This window comes from Onychostoma macrolepis, chromosome 15 (assembly GCF_012432095.1).
Source record: "Onychostoma macrolepis isolate SWU-2019 chromosome 15, ASM1243209v1, whole genome shotgun sequence".
In the NCBI taxonomy this organism is placed as follows: Eukaryota; Metazoa; Chordata; class Actinopteri; order Cypriniformes; family Cyprinidae; genus Onychostoma; species Onychostoma macrolepis.
The window spans coordinates 23,949,263-23,976,857 of record NC_081169.1 but is presented as its reverse complement, the minus strand read 5'-3'; the positions used below and the strand labels follow the sequence as shown (position 1 = coordinate 23,976,857).

The window sequence follows — 27,595 nt, the reverse complement described above, 5'->3', positions numbered from 1 at the left end:
AATAGATGTTATTTAAACTAATTTATTGAGATAAATTAATTATGAAATCATATGTACATTATTCAAATTATGATTTTTTTTAATTATGAAAATTAATACTTTTAAATGATTATTTAAGAATATTAAATCATTATTAGCATTTTACAAGATAAATAAGAAAGATTTGATGCACTGCCATGTAATGCCAACTTTTTTTCCTAACAAGATTTTTGTTGTTGTTGTTGCATTAATTCTCTCAGTCTTTCTCTCTTGACCTCTTAAAGATGGCGGCCAGGCTCGATCTGCAGGACGAGAGTTTGCCACCGCGTTCATGCAGAACTATGTATCACCTTTTGACCTGCCGCTCTTTCAGCTTTACATCACCTCTCTGAATTCTAATTGCCTGGTGAAGGTCAATGTGTCCAGTCTCAGTTTTAGCCAGGAGGTGCAACTGACTGCAGGCCAGGGCTTCATTGTGATCCTGCCCAAAACAATTGAGCTATCTGGCACCAGGAGGTCCCGCAAAACTGTTTTCATTCAGGCATCTGATGACATAACAGTTTCCTCACTAAACTCAAAACAGTTCACGGCGGATACATCCCTGGTCTACCCCATGAGTGAATGGGGTACTGAATATTTTGTGTTCACACCCACCAACTCCCCTCCATCCATGCTGAAGGAGTTTGTGCTTGTCAACGGTAAAGAGCGGAACACGGTAGAAGTGTTCCTGAGAGCGGCGGTCCGGTTCGAAGGACGCTTGTACGGTGTCGGCAGTAAACTAGTTGTGCTGATGGATCCTTTTGAAAATGCACAAATTCAAAGCCAAGGAGACCTCACAGGAACCCGCATATCCTCACAACTTCCCGTCGCCGTGTACTCTGGTCATATGTGCACGTGGCGCTTTTCTAAGTGCAATCATGTTTATGAGCAACTGCTGCCGGTGCAAAGCTGGGGAACTCACTTCCTGGTGGCTCCGTTTAGCATTCAGAGCCAGTTTGACAGCATCTATATCCAAGCATCACAGACAACGAATATAACCCTTCAATTCGGCCATACTACATTAACTGGCGTTCTTCAACGTGGGCTCATCCAAGAGTACAAAATCCAGTTTCCAAATGGTCTCAACATCATTGCTGACAATGGAATCCAGGTGTTTTTTCTGTTTAATGGTGTGCGAACATCCCGTGCTGTCATATATGACCCGTTTCTTATGAATCTTCTGCCCAATGACTGTTTTTGTTCTTCGTACGCACTTGACGGGATAGCTGGCTTTGACAATCGAGCCCTTCTGATTGTTCCTACCAATGAGCAAGCAGGGGTTCGGTTTGATAGCTTGCCTTTACCTGGAAACCTTCAGTGGAGGGTCATCAAAAACAGCGAGTACTCATGGACTGAACTGGTTTACCAACCTGGGGCTGGTGGGCACAAATTAACCCATCCAAATGCTTCTTTTGGGGTCTATAGTGTGGGACTACAGCAAGTGAATGGGTACGGAGCTCCGGCTGCATGCATTGATCAAGGTATGTCAATTAAACATTCTTCCTTCTGTTTTAAAACATTTGTGTTGATACAACTAGTTTTAAGCTAAGAAAATCCAATAATGCATTTTTAAATGTGTAAGACAGTAGTCTTAATTACAGCGGAGGAATTAAATGTTCAGGTTTTGGTAATATCTTAATTGTCTCTATTTATGCTGCGTAAACGTAATGTATATTTTCTCCATTTGTAATAGAATTGCCAGCACCTCGCTCTTGCTTCAACATCATCTGTAGTGAGGATGAGGAGTGCCAGCTGATGGGTTCCTTCCCCACTTGTGTGAAGAAACCATTTGGAATCTGTTGGGCAATGGGTGACCCTCACTACAGCACATTTGACCACCGTTATTTTGACTTCATGGGCACTTGCACCTATGTTGTCACCAGGAACTGCCAGCAAAATGATAGTCTTCCTGTTTTTGAGGTCCTGGCTAAAAATGAAAACCGTGGTGACATTAGTGTCTCCTTTGTGGCACGTGTAACTGTGAATATTGGGGATATCACCATCAGCGTTGAAAGTTCTGAGCCTGGGAAAGTCAGGGTAAACCTTTTTTTATTAATTTTTTTTCCAAAAAGAAAAATTATTAGTAATTGCATTTGATTTAGTTATTTTAGAAACCTCAATCAAAACCTGCAGCAATCTTGAAAACATTATCTCACGTGAGAATACATTATAATAAAAAATAATAGCTTTATATTAATCACATTCTTATCATTTATTTGTAGCAAAGATCTAAACAACTTTACAATGATCAGTTTACTCAAGAATCAGAAATGAATAACAGACCAAGAGTTGTTTTTAGAAACTATATCTTAATTTTTATTTCTTATCCATTGAAAATAGTGTAAGAATAATGAGGTTTATGCTTAAAACAAGAAATTAATTATTATTATATAATAATGTTATAATATAGTATTATTATTCAATCTTTTAAATAAATAAAAGTGGCTTTTGAAATGGGAATTTGAAAAATAAAAAAGTAACTAAATCAAGACAAAAAATATTGAGTAAGAAGCTATTTTGCCATTTAATATGCATGATTATGTTTTGATTTGTGCAGATTGACCAGAGTTTGTGGAGCCTTCCTGTGGTTCTTGATGATGTTGGGGTGTCCATGTTCCAGTCCGGCAGCTTCATCACCATCCTGTTTTCTTTTGGGCTGAGTGTGCAATATGACTGGAACCACTATCTCGTGGTCTCTCTGCCCAATGCCTTCATGAACAAAGTCTGTGGGCTCTGTGGCAACTTCAATGGTGATCCCAATGATGATTTCACCATGCCTTCGAACACCCTTGCTCCCAGTGTGACAACGTTTGCCCAGAGTTGGAAAGTTCACAACTTAACATTGGATAAGGGCTGTAGAGATGATGGTGGGAGCCATGGATGTGATGCTGAAGCACAGAAGCAATGGCTGGGTGAAAAATACTGTGGACTCCTAATGATGGCACCATTCAGTCAGTGCCATACTGTTATTGACCCCAGTATTTACATTCAGAACTGCATATTTGATGTCTGTATGACAGATGGGCACAGAAACTACTTATGTAAGGTCTTAGAGGTCTATGCAAGTGCATGTCAGCGTGTTGGGATACAGCTGACCAACTGGAGAGAAGCAGCCAGTTGTTGTGAGTAATAGCATTTGTAAACCATACTTGGCTTGATATTGTTCTGCAATATGTCTTAATGTCTTTGTATGTGTCTTCAGCTTACAGATGCCCAGAGAACAGCCATTATGAATTTTGTGGTAGCGCATGCCCTTTGACCTGCATGGGCCTCGGGTCTCCTGTGAACTGCAGTTTACCCTGTGTCGAAACATGCTCTTGTGATCCTGGTTTTGTTCTGAGTGGATCTGAATGTGTACTTTCAACCCAATGTGGCTGTTCCTACAATGGACACTACGTTCCTGCTGGAGAGGCTTTCTGGGCAGATGATGCTTGTCAGCGGCTTTGTCATTGCTCCATGGAGGGTGGACATCTGGAATGCCAAGACAGAGGCTGTGGGAAAGGAGAGCACTGCCAGGTGGAGAATGGCATTAGGGACTGCTATCCTGTCTCCCAAAGCACCTGTATGGCACTGGGCGACCCCCACTACTACACCTTTGACGGGAATTATTTCAGCTTCCAGGTACTAGATGCACTCAAGAACTGTGCAGTTTTTTTACTCTACATTACATGTTTCATGCTGTATGTAACAATCAAAAATGGAGGGGGAAAAAAATGCCCATTGGGATTTTCCCCCATTTTTTCACATGCATGAAATAGTAAATAATGTGGAAAATAGACTATTTTTATGCCTTTCTTTTCATGGTTTCCATAGTATAGGTATAAATATTTTTTCTTATACAGTTTCTTTTAAATCCACATGTAACCACAAATTTTAGCCATGTATTTTCTGCTTCTGAGTATTTAATGCATAATCAAAGTGGATCGAACTCAATAACAAAAACTTAAATAAGAAATATTGCTTTGCCAACTAACTGAAATAAAATAAGTTGAAGGACTAAGATTTCTAAAAAGAACCTGAAATATAATTTACCAATAAATAAACTAATTTAATAAAAATAACAAAAGCATATAACAAAAAAGCATAAGCTAAATTTAAACTGAAAATATTCAAATAAAAATTAATACATACTATACTGTACTATACTTTACTAACACTGGTAGGAAATATTTTTATATTATTATTTTTAAAATAAAATCACCTTTCCCTAGTAGGAGTGTAGGCATAAAAGTCTTTTATGTTTTTGGTTAAATTGCTTTTGTGGAACATAATAGTATTATTACTTATATTCTCCCTTCAGGGCAACTGTGTGTATCAGTTGGTTGGGGTTTGCGCCTTAGATCCTGGACTGGTGCCGTTTGATGTGCTGGTGCAAAATGAGTTTCGGGGAAGCAGAGTGGTGTCGTTCACTAAATTAATCGAGATCAGAGTGTATAATATCACCATTGTTATCGATAGAGAATACAGCAGTGCTGTTACCGTAAGTCGCATGCTTTAAACGTTTGGCAAGCTTGGTGATGTTACAGTAAGTCATTCAATGAGAAATTTAAGTAAAGTTGGCTTTCTTTTTTAGGTCAATGGAGAGCTGTTGAACCTTCCTCTTCGTCTTATTGGAGGTCAGGTTTCTGTTTTTATAGGTGGCTGGTCTGCTGTCATTCAAACCTCTTTTGGTCTCAGAGTCACGTTTGGTTGGAACAGCTTTGCAACTGTCACCGTTCCCAGCACCTACATGGGTGCAGTCTGTGGCCTCTGTGGGAACTACAATGGAAATCCAGAAGATGATCTGATTGTCAGAGGAACAGCAATACCTGCTTCAGGACCGATGGAGTTCGGTGCCAGCTGGAGTGTAGCCGAGATCCCAGACTGTGTGCATGGCTGCACAGACAGTTGTCAGGATTGCGACCCGACCAGAAGGACTGTCTATGAGACGTCTGATTTCTGTGGGCCCCTGCGTGACCCACAAGGGCCTTTCAGGGACTGTCAAACTGTGCTAAACCCTGCTCCATTTTTTGAGGATTGTGTTTACGACGTCTGTTTGTATAACGGAAGGAGAGATATACTATGCCAGGCCATAACAGCATATGTATCTGCCTGTCAGGCGACGGGAAGGACCATCAGTCCCTGGAGAACTGCAGAATTCTGTGGTGAGAGAAACCCGGGGCAATTGTATCTAGACCTTTTTGAGAAACCGTATACATGGTAATATTGTGTTCACACACAAGAGATTTTGTAGGTATAGCGATAGACTTTCTAGCGAAGACACTGCAGTTCCATTTTCATTCATGTCAACAAAGGCCTTAAGAAATGTAAAGCAGAGCACAAAAACAAAGATGCTAAGGATAGAAGGGTGTGTTAGTGCATTCAGCATAAGGGTATTGAGTGCAAAATCAAACCTGACCTGTAATCTAGCCCAGGTGCTTTCAAACTTTTTGATGCCACGGACTCCCAAGTCTCCTATTTCTGAAAATACCTAAATGAAGTCTAGTTTATACTGTGAAAATGTGTATAATATTTAAGTATATCTTTATGAATTTTTATGTACATGGTTTTATTATTACTATTTTTTTTTTTTTTTTGCACTTCTACATATTTGTTAGAAGGGTTTTCCCCCTTTTTTAATTCAAATTTCTTAATTTTTGAAAGTGAGAATACACTGTTTTTATCAGTGAGAATACATTACTTTTAATTCTTTTAATTCATACACAACTTTGGACAGTGAGAGTATATAGCTGTTTTGGTATTTTGATTTGATAATGATAATCGATAATGAATTAGTAATGTTTTTTTTTTTTAGTTGGTTTACATTTTTTACACATTTTACACATATTTTCTTTAAACTTTTCTGCACCACTTTGTGGACTTTTTGGGGCCCCTGAACATCAGTTTGAAAAACCCTGATCTTTCCTATAAATAAGAACAAGAATTCATAGTCAGAGTGGCATTTCTACTATTATATAACAAATAAAGTGACAGTTCACTTACAGTTCAATTTTAATTCTGTCATTAATTACTCGCCTTCATGTTGTTCCAAATCCTTAAGACCTTCATTTATCTTCAGAACACAAATTAAGATATTTTTGATGAAATCCGCTTTCTGACCCAGCAACGCAACTGGCGCATTCAAGGCCCAGAAAGGTAAGGACATTGTTCAAATAGTCCCATGTGACATCAGTGGTTCAACTGTAATTTTATGAAGCTACTAGAATACTTTTTGTGCACAAAGAAAACAAAACTAATGATTTGAATGGACTATTGTAACGATGTCCTTACTACCTCTCTGGTCTTGAACGTGGTAGCTGCGTTGCTGGCTATGCAGGGTCAGAAAGCTTTTGGATTTTCGTTTTTGGGTGAACTATCCCTTTAATTTATATATATATATATATATATATATATATATATATATATTTTTTTTTTTTTTTTTTAAATCAGAATTTAACCAATCACATGTCTTTGTTTTGTCAGGTGTTCAGTGTCCTGTCCACAGCCACTATGAGCTCTGCGGTTCTGGCTGTGAAGTCACCTGTCATAGTTTGGCTCCTCCTGCTGGCTGTCGTAGCCCCTGTATGGAGGGCTGTGTGTGTGACCCAGGCTACATCAGGAGTGGGGAACAATGCGTCCCTCTCTCTCAGTGTGGGTGTCTCTATGGCAATCACTACTATTTGCTTTACCAACAGTTCTATCCTGGCAATAACTGTGAGGGGGTGTGCACATGTTTACCGGATGGCCAGGTATGATGATAGTGAGGATATACTACTGTTTTGGCATTAGTGACTGGATTTGATTTTTTATATGGTTATACAGTGCCTATTATCTTAAAGGTGTTGTATGTATTTTTTGACTGTATTAAACCACAAAATACCATAATATACCTGCAGATATTTAGAAAACACGCTAAGTTCACAAACTACAGAAAGTTATTCTACTTTGAAATGCATGTTATGTGTCGTTTTTGTTTTGGTCTATGTGATTTCACCCACTGCCAATTTACCCGATAGTATTTCAACCCCTCGGGTTCCCAGTTGGTGGAAAACTCAGCGTATTGCATCCACCAAAGCCTGTAATCCAACTGGGTCCAGAGATCGCAGATTCTACCCAACCTAAAAGCCTCAGCATCCATCTAAAAAGCCCTATGACCATGGGTATATTAAAACGTGAATAAATCAACTCAACAACTTTCCTTTCATTGTCAGTTGTGCTCACTCCTGTTGCGTATCCTCAATCTGGCAACCTGCGTGAGCATCAAGTCTGATCAATATTTTGAATTTGGACTGCAGTACCCATTTCAACCACTAGCTGTCAATATTACAGACTGCACTTTTAAAGCAATATAAAATACGTGAAAAATACATTTTTCATTGATCTTTTGAAATAATAACACTTCAGTCTCTCTCTCCAGTTTAGAATGAGTTTGGAATTATCATCAAATCTAAATTGCAAATAATCAGAGCAACTTGGACCAATGACATACAGTACATGGGTTTTTCTTTAATAGCTTTATTTTTTTTCTGATAATATTGTCCAGTGTAAATATAATGTAACTCTGTGGAGTTTTTTCCTAAATGAAATACATTTTTCTCAACTTATTTATTGGTTAATTTCATTCTGTAGTGGACATGATGTTGATAGAAGTTAATTTTTTGTAATAAAATGGCCAGCTCTTTTGTCTTGCTAAGGCTATTTTCATAGCTGGATTTTTTTGTACATTCTAAATAATAAATTAAAAGATTTTTACACTATTTGTCAAGTTATAAATTTTTTTAATGTGATACATAACAATCACATTTTATATCAATCCTTTTTATTAGCACAGATATAAAACAATTAAAGTATAAAACAATAAATTGTATGCATACAAAACATGCACCAGTCCTTAATAAGACATTTAGCATGGCACTTTTTTCGACAATTTTTTTTTTTTTTTTAATTTCTTGTTAGTTGTTGTCTCTCCAGGGTTACATTACATGAGCTGTTTTGCTGGTAGCTGAACCTGCTGCATTTGCATTTCAGATTCTTTCTTTAAAACTACACTACAAATATTCCCCCATACAAAAACATTAATACAATGCTTTTCTTTCCACAGGTGGTCTGTAATAGGTCGTCTTGTGGCCCTTATGAGAGCTGCGAGTTGGTGGACGGCGTTCGCAGGTGCCGACCAACTCTGCAGGCTATTTGTGAAGCTTCTGGAGACCCACACTATGTGTCCTTGGACGGGCTGCGCTTTGATTTCCAGGAACCTGTACCTACATTCTGTCCCAATCCTGTGGCCTGGAACAAACCAACCTGACCCCTTTCTCCATCCAGGTGAAGAATGAGAGATGGTGGCCCAATAGCTATCACAAAGTCTCTGTTACCAAGCAAGTGGCCTTAACGGTCTATGGCAGCACCATCATCTTAAGACAAAACAAGCCCCAGATCTTGGTAAGTGCTGATTTGTCTGCATTTGTTCTTCAGTGAAACTCTCATATTGTGATTTTGAGGTCCTTTAACACATTAAACTAACTGTAAGTATGGTACAACTCTAATATGACACCATTCCCACAGGTCAATGGGGTTCTGACTAATCTCCCATACAGTTCAAACAGTCTGAATGGCTCCTTGGTCCAGGCCTATAAGCATGGTAGTTATATAATCATCGAGACCGGCTTTGGTCTCCGCGTGACCTATGACCTGTTTTACTACGTCGCTGTTACCATCCCTGGCACCTACCGCAACAAGACCTGCGGACTCTGTGGCAATTTTGACGGAGTCCCTTCAAATGACTTCAGCCTCCCAGGCGGCAATGTTACACAGGATGTGAATGTGTTCGGGAGTGCCTGGAAAGTGGACGTCCCTGAAGCCGTGTGTGAGGATGGATGTGAAGGCGACACGTGTCTGGACTGTGATCCCCGACTGAAAGCCATTTTTGAGAAGCCTCCCTACTGTGGAGTTCTGGTTGAACCCAATGGTCCGTTTGCTGCCTGTCATGCTGTGCTGAACCCTTCAGCTTATCTGAACGACTGTGTCTTTGATACATGTGCATCTGATGGCAACAACAGCATGGTTTGCGCTAGTGTGGAAAGATATGCTTTTAGTTGTCGCGCAGCCGGAGTCGTCATTCAAAGATGGAGGACGGACTCTTTCTGTCGTAAGTTTGTTCTTCTGGAGAAGTTTTTTCTTCATTTTTATGCTTCCTTATTTTATATTAAATAAATATCACAGCAAAACAAGGGGATTATGTCCCATACAGCTTAAAAAATTACCAAAATATATTTAAAACAATATAATTGACTGAAATGCACTACTGTTCAAACATTTTGAGTCGGTAAGAATTACTTTTATTCTGCAACAATCCATTAAACTGAAAAAGCTGTTCTTTTGAAACTTCTATTCATTAAACAATCCTAAAAAAATCTGTTTTCAACATTGGTAATGATAACAAATATTTCTTGAGTAGCAAATCAGCATATTAGAATGATTTCTGATGGATCACTGAAGACTGAAGACTGGAGTAATGATGCTGAAAATTACGCTTTGCCATCAGAGGAATAAACTGCATTTTAAAAATGCATACATTAGTTATTAGATGGCTATTTAAAATTTAAATAATTCTTCACAATATTACAGTTTTTACTGTATGTTTGATCAAATAAATTAAATTAAATATTTATTTATTTATTTTTAATCTCAGGCTAGATACGCACTCAAGACATTCTGAAATGAATGTTAACATATACTTTAAACAATATTTTTACATTTATATTTTCAGTATATACCAAAAAAATATCTAAAATATTCCTGGAAATATATATTCACAATATAAAACATCATATAAAAAAAAAATATGACATTTCAGAATTCTTTCCATTTTTATTTACTTTTTTTTTATAAATATTTATTATAAATTCATTTATAAGCTTATATATTTGGTACTATCTTAATTAACTAAAACAGACAATATTGACAATATTGTATATAAAATTTAAACTTATTTATTGAACTGTTGTATAAAATCAATATCACATTTGCAATCATGCAGATTATTTGGGAAAAAACAGCACTCTTGCTTGTGTGATATTGCTAAACTACCTGTATATCATAAGATTTAAAGGGTTAGTTCACCCAAAAATGAAAATTCTGTCATTAATTACTCACCCTCATGTCGTTCCAAACTCATAAGCTCTGCTCATCTTCGGAACACAAATTAAGATATTTTTGATGGAATCTGAGAGCTCTCTGACCCTCCATAGACAGCAAGGGTCCTTACACGATCAAGGTCCAGAAAGGTAGCAAGGAGATCGGTAAAATAATCCATGTCACATCAGGGGTTCAACCGTAATTTTATGAAGCTACGAGAATACTTTTTGTGCACAAAAAAAAAAAAAAAAGACTTTATTCAAATTCGTCTCCTCCGCGTCACCCTAGCGCCGTTTTGAAGAATATCCACTGAATGTAAACAGCATATGCTCCTGTGTCAGCTGTGCCAAACGGATAACATGTTTTCGCTCATTTCAAAGTGTTCGTACAATGTAGAAAACATATCCTTGTGGCGCAGCTGACACAGAAGAGCATATGCTGCTTGCGTTCATTGGATATTCTTCAAAATGGCGCTAGGGTGACGCAGAGGAGACAAATTTGAATAAAATCGTTTTTTTTTTTTCTTTTGCGCACAAAAATATTCTTGTAGCTTTGTAAAATTATGGTTGAACCCCTGATGTCACATGGATTATTTTAGCGATCTCCTTGCTATGTTTCTGGACCTTGATCGTGTAAGGACCCTTGCGTGTAAGTATGGAGGGTCTGAGAGCTCTCAGATTCCATCAATTATATCTTAATTTGTGTTCCGAAGATGAACGAAGGTCTTACGAGTTTGGAACGACATGAAGGTGAGTAATTAATGACAGAATTTTCATTTTTGGGTGAACTATCCCTTTAAATGTAAGATATGAAAGCAACAACAGCGTGGAGAGAGATTCTGTTTTATTATACGATTTCTCCTCCAATCACTGTAATTTTTGTCTTTGTCACTGTATTCCAGCAATGCCGTGTCCAGCTCACAGTCATTATGAGCTATGCGCAGACGTGTGCTCTGCTGCCTGTCCTGGTTTAACTGCGATAGTCCAGTGTCCTAAAACCTGCACAGAGGGCTGCGCTTGTGACAATGGTTATCTGTTTGATGGCCAGCAGTGCGTTGAACACCAGCAGTGTGGCTGCTATCAGCAGGGACGCACATATAATGTGAAGCTGTTTATTGTGGTGATGTTGTGCACATATTAGCTATAAACGTCTTAGGTGGCATTCTTTCCTTTTCTTGTATTGTTTGTGAATAAGTTTGTGTTTTCAGGCTGGTGAGGTGGTTTACCTGGACCAGTGTGAGCAGAAGTGTCAGTGTGATCCAGGGAAAGGACTTACTTGTGAAAAAGCCAACTGTCCTAAAGGCACACAGTGTTTACTTAGAGAGGGAATGTGGGGCTGCTTTTACCCAGGTTAAGATATACAAAAAACAAGAATATCGCAACAAATGGAACATCTGTAATCTTTTATCAAATGGCAGATTTTTTTGTTTCTTCTCGCTGCTTCTGTCTACAGATCCATGTTATTACCAGCATTGTCCAGAGGAAGAGACATGCCGCTCTGAGCATGGCAAGGCAGTGTGTGTGCCCCTATACAACAGCACATGCTGGGCTTGGGGTGATCCACACTACCACACCTTTGATGGCTATGAGTATGACTTCCAGGGCACATGTAAATACATCTTGTCTAGGACCTGTGGAAATCTGAACGGTCTGGAGCCCTTCTCTGTAACCCAGAGCAATGAAAACCGTGGCAACCCTGATGTGTCTTATGTGTGGGAGGTGGAAGTTACTGTATATGGCAGCACTTTTACTATGGTGAAACACCATACAGGACAGATCATGGTAATGAGTCACTACACATTTTTACCAATATTTTAAAGATACAAACTCACTCAGGGTCATCTACACTGTCACAGTATGATTTTTAATTCATTCAAGTTACATACATACCCCACCTTTAACCCCCCTCATCAGAACGCTCTGTTTGAATAGGCATGGTGAATTGTAAACTCGGAAGTAAACTCCCACTGCTATGATTGGCTAATAGCTGTGTATGTTTGACAGCCTACATCCTTCATAGATGAATACTGCTGTGATTTAGGTCAAAAACGCACGAGTACTCAGTACATATCAAACGATCTGTAAGAACAGATTCAAAGCAATAATGACCACATAATGAAAACAGTTACTCACACTTGTGTAGTGCGGCATTACTGTCGGATTCAATATACTTGGCACAGCATAGTCTTTTAGTTTCAATCTTTTTGAAAACCCTGCATCGAATTGTGCTTTGTTTGTAAACGAATCTGCAGTAAAATGAAGTGAACAAAGGACCAAGTTCTTACTGACGTGTCTGGAACTTCATTAAATTATCCACTATTTCCTAACGTTGGGATCAGAAGGAAGGCGATGCAAAGATTGTTTTTACACAACTTGGCACTGCACAGCGTCTTCTTGTATTTGGAGCCATCTTTATTGTTTGGTTTCTGCTTAGACATGTGTTTGCCTCTCTCGTTATTTACACTACGTGCATGAATCTGTGGGTGGGGCTAAACGGCCAGTGATGTACTAGTAGTTATTGATCATCTTCTGCAGAGGTGGTGTTTAGCCACACTATTACATAGAGTGGTACATTCCACAAGCTGTCATTTGGCAGACTGGCTTCAATATAATCTGTTTTTAGGCTAATGGGAAAGTTTTGAGTTCTGAAACTTACAGGATGTTTTTATAGTACAATGACCTCTTATATGTCAAAATATCAAGGGAATTTTGGTTTCTCAGTTCATGACCCCTTAAAATAATTTTCCCACAAATAATAAAAACATTGGTAATCATGAATCTAAAGATTAAACCTTAAAATAAAGTGTTACCAAAATGTCTTTACATTAAAAAAGCACTATCATTCTGTGTTTCTTCTGTCAGGTGGATGGTTTGTGGTTTTATCTTCCTCTCGATCTTCATGATGGCCGTGTGAAGGTGCGACAGAGTGGCTATGCTGCTCTGTTGGAAACTGACTTTGGTCTGCGTGTCTCTTTCATCTGGGGCAGGAGGGTTTATCTGCATCTGCCCAGTAGTTACTATGGAGTTGTGTGTGGCCTGTGTGGAAATTTCAATGGTAATGGTGTAGATGAACTGACAGATCCTGCTGGAAACCTTCTGCCAAGTCTGTACCAGTGGGCAAAGAGCTGGAGAACAGAAGACAGTGTCACATCTGTGTGTCATGATGGCTGTGAGACCGACTGCCCTGTTTGCCCTCCTGACCAACGTGCCCTCTACGAAACAGACGCTTTCTGTGGTGTCCTGACATCTACAGGCCAGAATGCGTTTAGTGCATGTCATGCTAAAGTGAACCCACAGGCGTTCCAGCAAGGCTGCGTGTACGATCTGTGCTTCAATAACGGAGACCGAGAACTACTCTGTCAAGCTCTGGAGACGTACGTCCATCAGTGTCGTCAAGAGGGTGTCGTCATTACAGATTGGAGAGAAAGATTTAATTGCTGTAAGTTTGTTTAAACTCTCATAGAGCACATGTTTGTATGCTTAACATTAACCATGGACGTCTTCTTATTCTTCAACAGCTATGAGTTGCCCGCCCAACAGTCATTATGAGGCCTGTGCGTCTCCGTGTCCAACAACATGTCCGTACCCAAATCAGCAGCCAAATTGCAGTGATACTTGTGTGGAAGCCTGTGAGTGTGACAGTGGATTTGTCCTCAGCGCTGGCGCTTGTGTGCCCACCAATCAATGTGGCTGCTTCTACGAAGGCGCCTATTACCAACTAGACCAAACTTTCTGGGCCGATGAGCAGTGTCGTCGGCTTTGCGTGTGTGACCGTAACTTAAGTGCTGTGGTGTGTCGTAATTCTCCTGTGCTGTCCGTGAGAGCTGCTCAGTTGTTAATGGAAGTCGCAGATGCCAGCCAGTGAGTCGCCCCGCCATATGCACAGGCTCAGTAGACCCGCATTACCGCACATTCGACGGACTCCATTTTGACTTCCAGGGCACGTGTGTGTATCAATTAGCAGCCCTGTGCATTAATAATACGAGTCTGGTACCTTTTAATGTGACAGTTAAGAATGATCATCGTTGGAGCAACGCAGTGAGCTTCACTCACACTGTCAGTGTGTCTGTGAATGGATTCACCATCACATTGACCAGAGAACATCCATATCGATTACTGGTGAGTACAGTCACACAATATACACTAATAGGGTTGAGGACCATTCTTGTTCAGATTCAGTTCTATTTGAAGAATCTAAAATATATATAAGAATATAATTTATATATACATACAGTATATATATATATATATATATAAAACTGAATGATGTTTGGTTCCACTAAGAATTCATACACTGGTCGGTGCAGATGTAGTGAATCAATTGTTATAGAATAATCAGTGTAGACTGATTCCCAAACCAATGACTTTGAGATGGTCCTTTTAGTGAATCCAATCCAAACGGAAGGACCAGTGTAGTTTGATTCCTAAATAATGACTTTGACTTTCTCCTTTTTAGTGAATCAAATCTACACAGAATGACCAATGTAGTCAAATTCCCAAACAAATGACTCTGAATTAGTTCTTTTAGTGAATCAAATGACCAGCGTAGTCCAATTCCCAAAGAAACAACTGAGTTGGTTCTTTTTAGTGAAGCAAATCTACACAGAATGATCTATGTAGTGAAATTCCCAAACAAATGACTCCGATCCGGTCCTTTTTAATTAATCAATTCCATACAGAACAACCAGTGTAGTCCGCTTTCCAGACAAATATTTCTGATCTGATTCTTTTTAGTGAATCAGATCAATATAACGCAAACAAAATGGTTTGATTCCTGAAACAGAGGCTCTCATGAGTCTATTCTTTTAAGTGAATCAACATTATTGGTTGTGTGACCAGTGTAGACCATATAATTCCATATAAAGCATATGTGTAAATAAAATAAAGCAATTAAATAGCTATTTCCCCCTAAATATTAAATTAATGGAAAAATTGAACTTTTCAAGTATCAGAGTCTGAATTAGAATTGGAACCGAAATTGTTCAATTCCTTGTGATTCCCAGGTCTACACACTATTTAAACAGTTTCAACTAAATAAGCACTTTGTAATAGTAACCAAATGTGTTTTCATTTCTCTGTAGTTTGATGGTCAGCTAGCAGAACTTCCCTTTTGGATTCAAGATGTATTTATAGTTTTGCGCAGCGGAAACATTGCTGTGGTGAAGACAAACTTTGGTCTCCAGGTGACCTTTGACTGGTCCAGTGTGGTGAGGGTCACTTTACATGACAACTACAGCGGTGCAGTTTGTGGCCTTTGTGGAAACTTCAATGGTGTTGTTCAGGATGACTTTACAATGCACAATGGTTTGATGGCAGCCAATGCCAGTAGTCTGGGACAGAGCTGGCAGGTTGCTGCAGCACCTGGCTGTTCCTCAGCTGGTTGCCTTGGTGCTGGATGCTCAACCTGCAATGCAACCCAGAGAGAGAACGCCCAGCGCTATTGTGAAATCATCACAAACCAGACCGGGCCTTTCAGAGAATGTCATAAGCAGATCGATCCTAGATCTTACTTGGAGGATTGCATATTCGACACCTGCCTTTTCCAAGGACATCAGGTTGTGTTGTGCGACGCAGTGGCAGCTTACGCATCCGCATGTCAGAGTCAAAATATCACGGTTCACCTGTGGAAAAATGCCACTTTCTGCCGTAAGAAACTTTATTTTTATTTTTTAGATTGTAACATTTAACAATCAAGACTTTGACTTTGATTTAAATTTACTTTAACTTGTTAAAGTGTTACTAAAATTTGACTTGGTACAATTGACAAATTAATAGTAACACTGCTCTTTAAAATTGTCACAATTATACTAATAGCTTTTAATGTTTAGAATTTTGAATGCAGAAATGCCAATTCAAAACCATTTTCGTCTTTAAGTTTTGGCACTTTTTGGTGCTTGTCTCTCTTTTTTTTTTTTTTTTAAATATATAGCTTTAATAGATGTAATGCATAAATAAACTTATTTCAGTTAGCATGATCTGTAGGATATTTTTCTTTAAGTCAGCAATACCGGACTGAAAAATGAATTCTGTCTCCTGATCTATTACAGCTCCATCCTGCCCACCCAACAGCCACTACAACCCCTGTGCTCCAGGCTGTACAGAGACCTGTGTCAACATCTCTGCGCACAACTGCAGCAGACCCTGTGCTGAGGCCTGCCAGTGTGATCAGGGTTACATCCTGAGTGGTCAAACCTGTGTGCCACAAGCAGAATGCGGCTGCTTCTATCGGGGACGCTATTACAACAGACACCAGATGTTTTATGCCCATGAGCAGTGCTTGGAGCGCTGTGTGTGTGGAGAAAATGGAACGGTTTCCTGCCAAGCTTCAAGTTGTAGTCCAGGGGAATCTTGCAGGGTGGTGGATGGAGTTTTAGGATGCCACCCTGTCAGTTATGGAAGATGTGTGGCCACTGGTGACCCTCACTACTTTTCTTTTGATGGCAGGAGGTTTGACTTTCAAGGTGCATGTGTTTATACGCTCGCTAAGGTATTTGATCAGGCTGAAGGACGGCTGGTGGATTTTTCTGTGGACTCCAAGAATGAGCAGATTGGAAACCGAAGCGTTTCTGTCGTCAAGACCTTGACTGTGACGGTTTACAACCTGACAATTAGCATCAGACGCGGTGAACACTTGAGAGTCATTGTAAGTCTTCATCTAGTTTTGCCTTTTTTTTTTTTTTTTTTTTTTTTTTTTTCAGCAAGGATTAAACTGATTGGAAGTAAATTTTGTTGCAGAAGATTACGGTCACTTATTTTGATTAAATTGTTCTTTTGAACTTTATTGAACAAGTCTTGATGTATATCGGTTTCCACAAAGATGTTAAGCTGCTCAGCTGTTGTCAGCATTGTTCATATTAGAAAAGACCACCATTTATCAATCTGCATATTGGATCATTTTTGAAGGATCTTGTGACAAGACTGGAGTAATTGCTACTGAAAATTCATCTTTGCCATCACAGGAACAAATTTTTTGTATTTCCCTATTATCAAATGTAGCCTTGGTGAGCATTTAAAAAAAAAAAAAAAAAAAACGAACTTTTGAACAGTGTAGTATAAAACTTAACTTATTTACGTTTAAGTTAGCAAGTAACCAATATGAGAAACACAATCATAAAATTTGCACATGCAGTTATAATTTTTCTGTTAAGATGAAATGTTGCTGTTGGTTCCCTTTCACAGGTGAACAATGAATTTGTCAACCTCCCTTCATCTTTTGGAACTCAAGTCACCATTAACCAGGTTGGTCAAAGCGTGAAAGTGCAAACCGACTTTGGCTTGAGAGTTCTGTATGCTGCCCGATACCACGCAGAAGTCTATGTACCCTCCAACTATCAAGGCAGCATGCGTGGCCTGTGTGGCAACTACAATGGCAAGCCTGCCGATGACTTCTTGTTGCCCAATGGCACACAAAGCGCCAGTGTCAATGCATTTGGACAGGCATGGGCATTGCCAGCCACTGGTGTTGAGTGTGGAGATGAAAGTTCCCCGCAGCAGTGCGATCAAACCAAAGCTAAGAAATACCGCAGAGGTGATGCATGTGGCCTCATGGCAGCTGCTGCTGGTCCCTTCAGTGCCTGTCATGATCAGGTGAATCCTGAGCAACATGTGATTAACTGTGTATTTGACATGTGTGTTATGGATGGAGACCGAGCGATGCTGTGTGAAAATCTTCAGGCTTATGCCATCATCTGCCAGCAAGCCGGGATACAAATCATGCCATGGAGAAATGGTTCCTTCTGCTGTAAGTTAACGCTTTTGACTTGTATGTATATAATATTTTAAACTGCATTTTACAATTATTTTTTTGCATTCTTTTAAGCGGCGGACTGTCCAGCCAACAGTCACTATACACAGTGCTCTAACAACTGTGCCAACACCTGTGCCAGCCTTAGTGGCTCCGTTAACAACTGCCCAGATCTTTGCATGGAAGGCTGTCAATGTGATGAAGGCTGGCTCTCAGATGGTGACGCGTGTGTGCGTGTGGGAGACTGTGGATGTGTCCATAATGGCAAATATTTAAAGGTGAGATTTAATGCTTCTCATACATTAAGTATTATGAGCTTATCTACTTTTCAAAGCTGCTTTTCCTCAGATTTTTCTAAAATTTAATTTGAGCTATTAGAATCTTCTACAGTTTGCATTGCAAGAATGCAATCTCTTCTCCACTTTTTCCACTTAGGTTGGCGAAGTCTTAGTAACTGACACCTGCGACAGGAAGTGTGTGTGTCGTGCCGCTGGGCTGCTGGAGTGTGTGAACCAAACCTGTTCCAGAGGAGAGATCTGTGACGTTCGGGATGGCCAAAGAGATTGTTACACTGATCAAGGCCACTGTGTATTTGATGCCAATGACCAGTTGCAGTCCTTTGATGGTGTAAAGGGGGCAGTGGAGCGGCCGGGAGCATATCAAATGGCGTTCTTGTGCAATCAAGAGTCTCCTGACTGGTTCCGTGTGGTGTTAGATGTACATGCATGTGCCAGGAATGATTCTGGTCATGTGACGATGGTCCATGTCTTCTTCCAGGACATGATGATCACAGTCAATCACAGGCACAGTTGGGTTAGTGGAAATTTTTTTTTTTTTTTTTTAATGTTATATAGTGCTTACATATACATACACATATATATATATATATATGTATGTGTACCAAAAAAAACAACTAAAGGTTGCTTCAAATCAAATATAAAAAGTGCTGTCGACCATTAAACTGCTGAGAATGTATTTCTCTCATTAAAACAGGTGAATGGAAAGAAAGTCTCGTATCCCATCATGCCTAAAGAGGGGGTGTCAATCTCATACCAAAATGAGGCTGTGATCATCACGTCTGCCATAACACTGACTTACTCTCTCAGTGAAAGCATCGTGTTATCCATAAGCAGAGACCTGACAGACAAAGTCTGTGGTGCCTGTGGCAACTTTAATGGAAACCCTGCAGATGATATGACCACTTCTGATGGGAGAAATTCCACTGTGATGTCTGTAGTTGCTGCATCCTGGCAGGCTGAAGACTTCTTTACATGGTAGGTATTTTATTGTATGCATGTAGTCGTCATAAAGACATTTATACAATATTTAATGGTGTTCCCATTATGGACATTGCAAAACAAATGCATAATCTGTTGAATGGCATCAGCTAACCTCTTCTCTTGTGCTTTTATTACAGCGTGTAACAATCCTGGGAAGATTTTTACCACAGATTTCAGTCTAATAAAAATTGTAAATTTACCTATTAGTCCTCGTGCTCTTATATCAGTCATTTTGCTAGCACAAAAATTCCTTTATAATGTAATGAATTGTATTTAAATATTGGTGTTTAGTATGACACCAACAGGTGTAAAACAACTGATTTCTACATGTTTTAGTCTGATCTTGTTACTTTTTACAAATTGAGATTAAAGTATACTTCTGAAACCTACTTCCAAAACATGTAGTATTTTTCATAAGTTAAATAGACATGCGCAAAGCCCCAGTAGATGGCATCAACCAATGATAAACCATGAGAGATTGATATCGTACGTGGAAAATGTTGTCATTTTAGGCCAAATTGCCTAAGCTTAAAATGTATTGTGAAAAGTGCTGGAAGTAAGATTGTGACGGAGGAATAAAATGCAGATTAAATGATTGAATATGCACTAATGACATAAGTCTGGTTAAGTCATCCAAATAAGACATGGCATGAATGAAATCAAAATGAAGTTCTGTGTCTTGCAGTCTTAATAATTGTGAGATCACAGATGATGGTTGTGCCGCTCTAGCTTCTGCTCTGACATCAAACCCCTCTCTCATGAGAGAACTGCATCTGTCAAGAAATAAATGAAGACCGATAGATGGATCAGTGCAGAAGCAGGAATGACCGGATATACAAGGGTACTAAGTTTTGATGAGGAAAAGTTGATGGCTTGCTTATTGAGCTACTTAAAGCACAAAATGTTTACTTGGTTCAATAGTAACCAAGTTTCAAAAGTAGACTAGGTATAAGGGCTTTAATTGCATTAACTTCTGCATTGTCATGATTAAACTGTGTAGTTGACCAGTCCTGAAAGTATAAAGGATGTCATTCTTCTCTCTGAAGGCTGAGAGGTTTTGGCATCTCACATAAAGGTTGTACTGCTTTGAGATCTAACCCCGGATCTGGTTTGAAATCTACTGAAGGATTTTCCAAAATAAAACCTTCAAAAGATATTTAATTGTACAAAAAGGTAACAGTTTTAAAAACACTCCTTTTAAACAATTTTAGTAATCCTGTTCTTACTTTGCATGTATATAGAATGTAATTTGTTAGATCTTTAATGTCCAAAAATTAAAATGTTTCAGAGGCTAACAAAAATCCTGTTAAGATGCTTAATTTCATTTCTTCTGGCCAATGTAAGGCTTGGCAACTAAATACATTTCAGAGATCTTGAATTTGAATGTGAATTGTTTGTTCCTTTCCACTTTTGTTAGATTATATTTATTTTAGCGAGCATTTTATTTTATATATTTTATCATGTATTTTGCATTACTACCAAATATAAAATGTGCTATCCTAATTTAAACTCTTTATTTTTATGTAACCCAGTTCATCACTGTGTGAAATTTACAGAACTAAGGATCGTGTTATTGAAGAGTATACAGCAATAAATCCTCCATTGAAAAGTGAATCTCCTTCACTCACACGAAACCTATCAAATTATAGTTTAGTCATTTTACAGGATATAGTTGTGATTTCCTCATCCTGTGGACATTGTAAAACAAAGACCTAGCATTCTGTCAAATGTAATATCAAAACTGGGAGGAAGGGATCCTGATTTTGCTAATACAAAGATTTCTTTCTAATGGAGGAATAGCAAATTGTATTTAATTGTACATTGGGGGTTTAGAATGATGACAAGTGTAAATGATTTCTACTTAGTTTGTTTTAGTCTGATTTTATTACTGCACTTTTACGATTTGAGATTATGCACATTAAAAATACACATCTGAAATCTAAATGTATAGGATTGTTTTCTTATTTTTCTAATTTTGTGTACGTCTAACTAGTTAGACATGTACACAAAACCCCAGCAGATGGCAGCAACCAACAGTTTCTTCCTTGAACATCTTGGTTTTTGCAACGCTGTATTAATGCATGCGAGCCACAACAGCACTTATGTTTTATTTTTCCGTTTTTATTTGAAACATTCCCAAACGCATATTCAAAACAATCTTGATGTGAGTAAATTCAAAGCAATCTGCCCGTAAAACAGACCTTCCCGAAAACTCTCCTCCAGATTCACAAACTCTTCGTAAACATCAGATTTGATTGTTAAACGTGTATGTGAATGAATTCCAATCATTCCTAAATAAAGCGCGCGTGCATGCTCATTCACTAAAAACACAACCCCAGCCATGAATGACAACTACGTAAGTCACGTGTCCAGGAACGCTGTGGAATATTCTGGACTCCTTTCTCAGGTTTGGCTCCAGTATATTTCATATATAAATGCACAAAAAAAAAAAAAAAAAAGACTAATAGGCCATATGCCTAACAATAAACATTCAAATGAACGTGTCCATCAAAGCATTTCTGCCAGGTGCTCATCTGAAAACGGCCAGCTGGTGGCGCTTGAGAACGCTTTGGTGGCACAGCGTTTTTCCAGCTGACAATTTGGTTGCTATGATGTGGAATATCCATGGCAGTAACGTTACTAGTATCTCATTTTTAAGAATCGGCCTATTACTGAATATAAAAATGCAGTAACCAGTAATATTGACTTCTCGGTTGTTCAGTTTTTGCACAAGTAGGATGGTTGGTCGGTGCAGCATTTGTCCCGCCCCTCCTCCATTGATTGGACGGCTTAAGTGACAGTGACGAGCGCTGAGTTTTACCCAAAGTTGAGCAGCTATCAACTATCAAGTCTTTGTCTCAGCTCCAAAAGGAAAGGAAAAAAAACAGAGCAAACGAACTTATAAAATATTATGATGGCAGTGCATCAAAACACAGTGTCGTCAGTTTGCCAAAAAGAACACGGAACGTTTTACGTACCATTAACACATGAGCAGGTGTACATTTTGAAAATACAAACGTTTTCATGAATTCGAAAGTTTATGTCAGAACGGCTTTATGAACGATTTACACAAAATTCGTTCTGCTCATGTTTAATGAACGAGGCGAGTCTGACGCTCTGCTACACCACTGAAGCCTTGGAGTTGAATGCGTCTTGTTTAAATATTGAGTGTCACGAGGATTAATAAATAATAATTATTTTATTTTTATGTGTAGGCCTACTATCAGTTTGTTGCAACTGGCATAGTTTTGCACAGGGAATGCCATAGAAAGTAAAATAAGTTACTACCTAACCTGTTCATCTCATTGCAGAATCATCTTTTCCATTTAAAAACATGAAATTCTTGGCAAAAGACTAATATATGAGCATGTTTTTTTTATTTCCAGACAATTTGGAATATCCGGTGTCACCACAAAAGATAAATGTGCCGTTGATTCTAAACATGGAAAGAAGTAACTCGCCCAGTGTCTCAGACAGTGAGGATTTCATCATTAGCCAGTGGATTCTGATGAAAAATTCAATTCATTTTATGCACTTATGTAGCCTTTTTGGTCACATTTCATTGCCTTCTGTATTAGGAATACTTCAGGTGTATTACAATTTGTGTACTTAAGTCTTAAGCACTATTCTAAGCCATTATGTAAATTGTCTACTGGCACTATTTCAACAAGAAAAAGTGCACTTATCTAACTGAAAAAAAAATATATAATAAAAATACAAAAGTATGGAATGTTAGACACTAAATGCACTCAACTGCCTTTCATTAGATCAGTGTTTCTCAACCCTGGTCCTGGGCGCCCCCCAACACAGCACATTTTGTATGTCTCCCTTATCTGACACACCCATTTCAGGTCCTGGAGTTTCTTCTAATGAGCTCATGAGTTAAATCAGGTGTGTTTGATTAGGGAGAAACACAAAATGTGCAGTGTTGGGGGGTGCCCAGGACCAGGGTTGAGAAACACTGCAATAGATGGTCAACGGCATGGGGCAACATAGCCTTAAACCTCACACACTAGATCAGGGTTCCTCAAATCTTACCATGCAGGTCCAATCCACTGCAGAGTTTAGCTCCACCCTGATCAAACTCACCTGTCTGTAATTTTCTAATGATTAGCATGTTCAGGTGTGTTTGATTAGGGTTACAGCTAAACTCTGCAGGAAAGTGGATCTTGTTGTCCAGATTTGAGGATCCCTGCACTAGATGGTTGAGTACATAGTGTGTTGTATAAGTGTATAATCATTTTGAATACATCTTTTGTTCCATATGCAAATTCTTGTCATTTGGTTTTGAAGTTAAGTTACTGTTAATTCTTAATTAATAATGCTAATAAGAACTGTAAATTTTTATTTTTATTCCAAGTTCATCAGAGAAAGTCAGACTCAGTGGTGGCTCCCAGTGTGACCTGTCGTGATGGTCATTCTTTAGATTTTCCACTGAATTTTCTTTGAAAATTCTCTTCATGCTCTCAGGTAAAAATGTTGACACTCTCTACTGGCTTTTTCACATATCAAATTTTTTAGAGCTTCACTTTGCTGACTAAAAATAAAATTAAAATTAAAAAAAAAATGTTGTTTGTTTGATTAATCCAGAGCATGACATCAGAATCTGAACGCAGTGATTTGTCAGTGACACCTCAGCCAGAATCTCATGATGTATTCACTTTGACGTACAGTTAAACCTCTGTTCAGTTCATTCAAAAGCTTATGTATTTGTGTGTTATATACAGCTGTAAGTACATGTACATGCTGTGATGAATCATAATAGTTATAAATCAATTTAAATGAATCTGAACCAATGAAGCTTCTTGAATGACCAATCAACATTGTAAAGCTTACAAAGCTAAATTAAGTTTATCTTGTTTCTGTATCAGATATCATATAACCTGACCTTCATAAGCCCCTTTCACACATACGGACTTTACTGAAAAATTAGAGGTAAACTGCACTGTGTAAAAAGTTGGGCAAACTTAAAGGTTTAAGGCAACCAGCTTCAGCAGATTTTTAAGTTTGCCCAACTTTTTTTTTTTTAAATAAACAGTGTGAAAAGTCTTTGATAAGATCTTGTCTCCTAAGTATTGTGCCTTGGGGTGCTCTGACTGATCAGCTACCAATCGCAATCGGCCAATAATCGCTTTGGGATGTTTGACGGTCTCTATAAAGGCCAATCTCATAAACCGATCTCAAGCTTTTTTCAACTTGCATTGCTTTTTGGCTAGGTTTAAAGGAAAAGAGCACTTTCAGGAAAACAAGGCAATAATAGATGGCACTCATGGAGGTAGGAAAACAAAGTTCTTTATGTACCGCAGGATTGCTTGTAATACAGATTTAAATGCAAAAGAAAAGGCAGTAGATCTGACTGTTTCTGTCAATGGTAAGTTTTAATTTGGAATGTTTGTGATAATGTAAGAAAAGTAGTGTTTTGCCACTTGCTTGAGCAACTTAATATATAAATCTAGAAGTAAATGGAAAAGTAAAACGCATTGAATGTGTTGCTTATATTTCTTGCATTTTAAACACATTTATGAAAGATTGTATTACTGTACTGTGTAAAAAAAAAATGGTGAAAAAGCATTTTCAGTAACAATGTTTGGATTTGAAATCAAAATAATGGATAAATGTTGTGTTTGTGGTAAACAGCCACAGATCAGTAGCGGACTCCTGTGTGAAAGCATGCACAGTCCGTGCTGCTTCTGTACTGCACATGGACTGCATACGCACTGCACATGGAGTATGTGTGAACCTGGCGTAGACCGCCTCACATACAGCTCACAAAATCAGCCATGTTCTGTCTGTAAGCTATTGTGGAACAATACGATTGTAAAAACAAATGCACTTGCATGATCAAACATTTAGGTGAGATAAATATATATTTTGAGACCTGTCTAAAAAAAAAATGCCCCTCAAATGAAAAAAATCACAAGTCACCTAAGAGAGGAATTCCCCCCTTTTTAAAAAAATGAAATTCAGATGATCCTGATTGGATCATCACTATAAATAATTCTACATGATTAAAAAGCTTTAGAACAGCTCTAAAAACATCGGTATCGGTGATCATATCGGCAGATATTGCTTTCTGTGATCAGTCTCAAAAATTCTGATTGGAGCACCCCTAATTGTGCCTGATCATTACCACATCTGTTTTGAAAGTAAAGTGTGTGTTATGGTTCTCTATGCAGGCTGAAGATTTGTGGTATCACTTATGAAGGCTGTGCAGCTCTGGTCGCAGCTATAAAATCAAACCCCTCACACCTGAAATTTTGTGAATTGAAACAAAGAATGGGCTGATGCGGAAACAGTTGATAGCTGGGTATAGGGGAGATTATGTAATAACTGAACATAATTAAAATGGCAGATTGGTGGCTTTTTTTTTTTAACTGTCATTGAACACTTGTTTAATGCATCTTTAATGGAAACAAATCCTGCTTCTAAGCTATTTCGGAATACAGAATGTGTAAAACTCTACACTATTTCTAAGGAAAAGTTATAATTATTACTCCTTACTTGCAAAATTAAACCTACAAAGTAGCCTACATTTCTTTTCTATGTCATCACTTAAATCTTCAGTATCAATTATATGTAGGTGAACTACCGTCATTTATCCTTGTAACAAAAACACAAAAATCATCTAAATTCTGGTCATTGCAAACGGGTAAAACTGTTGTTAAGTTCAATTTATTACATTTTTAATACTAGAGTTTGTAAATTAAATACGTTTGTGAAATACTTAAAATAAGTTGATCTCCCTTCGAAGAAATAAAGCCTGTTCACTCCCAGAACTAGGCCAGTATCGATAACTTTATTAGCGTCCACACAAACGGACGATTAGCCTACTTTGCTTTACAAGCATTGGCTTGTCTATTTGTCTCCTGTTCTGTGAGAGCTGTGTGTGAATGGCGGGGAGTGTTGTGGTGTTCTCTGTTTTTCTGAATATGTTTCTTCATTGCCCATTATTGTTTTGAATTATGCGATCAGGGAAGTCCTAAGCATGGGGCCTTGGTTGCAATGTGTTCATTGTCAAACTCCAAAATGAGTTTATTTTTAATCCTTTAAAAACGCCATTATTTTTAAAAAGTTAATTTTACTATATTGAGTATTTTATAAAACATTTTTTCATTAGATCAGATGACATTTAAAGCTGTCATATGGTCATGTTCAATTTTTTTTTGTGTTTTTCTTTTTTTTTTTTTTTTTTTTTTTTTACAGTCTATGGTCATGTTACAATGTGCCCCACCTATGGGGCATGTTGCCACATTTCACTTCTGTTCTTTTGGGGTAAATAAAGAAAAAAGTAGGCTATACACTGTAATTATGAAACAGAACCTCATATATGTACTAGACAAGTGTGAAATTGTTGTGGGGGCTACTCTGAACCCCATGTGGATTTACACAAAATGAGAAAGTCAAAAAGTATTAGGTTGTGCCCTGCTCTCGTCTAGTTATCGTTCTTCATGTGAACTGGCCTAATGCAACAACAATGTGGGAAAATAAAATGATCACTACCATAAATCTTGTAATGTCTCTTTTATAAGAGCTTTAGGCATATAAAATAAAACAAACAGAACGTCAACATACAACTTAAAAATTGTGGTTACACAAGTGCAGTAACAGTGGATTTAAACTTGTTCAACAGGTGGTGGATTAGGCCGTTCAAAGTGGAAAATCTTTGGTATATTGAATGTCACTGGAGCACAATGAACACATAAGGCTAGCAGTCTTTGAATGATAGTTTCATAGATGCGTCCAAGTCCATGTCCACAGAATACCTTTTGTTCCTACCTTTTGTTTATTGCACTACATGCATCTTACTCATTTTTTTCCCTCATAATTCATCTTTATTTAGATACATTTTTAAATACTCATTTTAATTGAGATATTTTATGAAAGTCAATTTAAATTACAGCTGTCTATCTAATGCATTTCTAACTGAAATGCTTTTTTTTTTTTTTTTCAGAACAGGTGAGTGTGTTAAGGAGTAAACCGCAATGGATCCTTTATTGGAAAGTGAATCTCCTGCACTCAAGTAAGCATACAAAAAAAAAAAAAAGTGTGAATACAGATTTGAGCAGTCTGGCAGGCTGAGGCCCAACAGTTTATTCTGAACAGATTATTTTTATTATTGTAAATGAAGTAAAACAGTCTTTGCACCGTTACAGGCAGAAACCATCAGACTCTGAAGTGACCAGCTGTGTGTCCATGAAGAGTGACTCATCAAAGGAACTGGATATTGAATTCAAAGGTGACAACACTTCTGAAGACCGGTACATTCATGGACAATCTTGTGTCGCTATCACTTCCTATCTCTCGTTAAAATGTCATATCAAAATAATACAAAAACAGATATTTAACATATAGCAAAATTACATATAGCATCAATTTTATTTTTCTGACATAAATATTTGTTACAAGTACTGCACAGTTTTCCAAAATGTTATTTATTGCAT

At 38.1% G+C, this 27,595-nt stretch overlaps 1 protein-coding gene and 1 long non-coding RNA gene across 2 annotated transcripts; both read left to right on the top strand.

The window, feature by feature from the left end:
* Nucleotides 1-295: 295 nt before the first annotated feature.
* Nucleotides 296-20,407, top strand: LOC131520952 (IgGFc-binding protein). The gene is given in 23 exon segments (XM_058745530.1): nt 296-1,499; nt 1,712-2,055; nt 2,576-3,140; nt 3,221-3,639; nt 4,319-4,498; nt 4,592-5,162; nt 6,481-6,746; nt 8,099-8,243; nt 8,246-8,436; nt 8,560-9,142; nt 11,033-11,232; nt 11,339-11,480; nt 11,584-11,912; nt 12,993-13,569; nt 13,649-13,927; nt 13,930-14,249; nt 15,212-15,776; nt 16,178-16,773; nt 17,310-17,871; nt 17,950-18,152; nt 18,310-18,687; nt 18,868-19,148; nt 19,292-20,407. Coding segments are annotated over 23 exon segments (8,892 nt in total). The 5' UTR covers nt 296-310; the 3' UTR covers nt 19,299-20,407.
* A 2,923-nt stretch (nt 20,408-23,330) lies between these two features.
* Nucleotides 23,331-27,524, top strand: LOC131520740 (uncharacterized). Its single transcript, XR_009266120.1, has 4 exons — nt 23,331-23,370; nt 23,515-23,624; nt 27,106-27,174; nt 27,308-27,524. It is a non-coding gene; the product is annotated as an uncharacterized LOC131520740 (long non-coding RNA).
* The last annotated feature ends 71 nt before the right edge of the window (nt 27,525-27,595 follow it).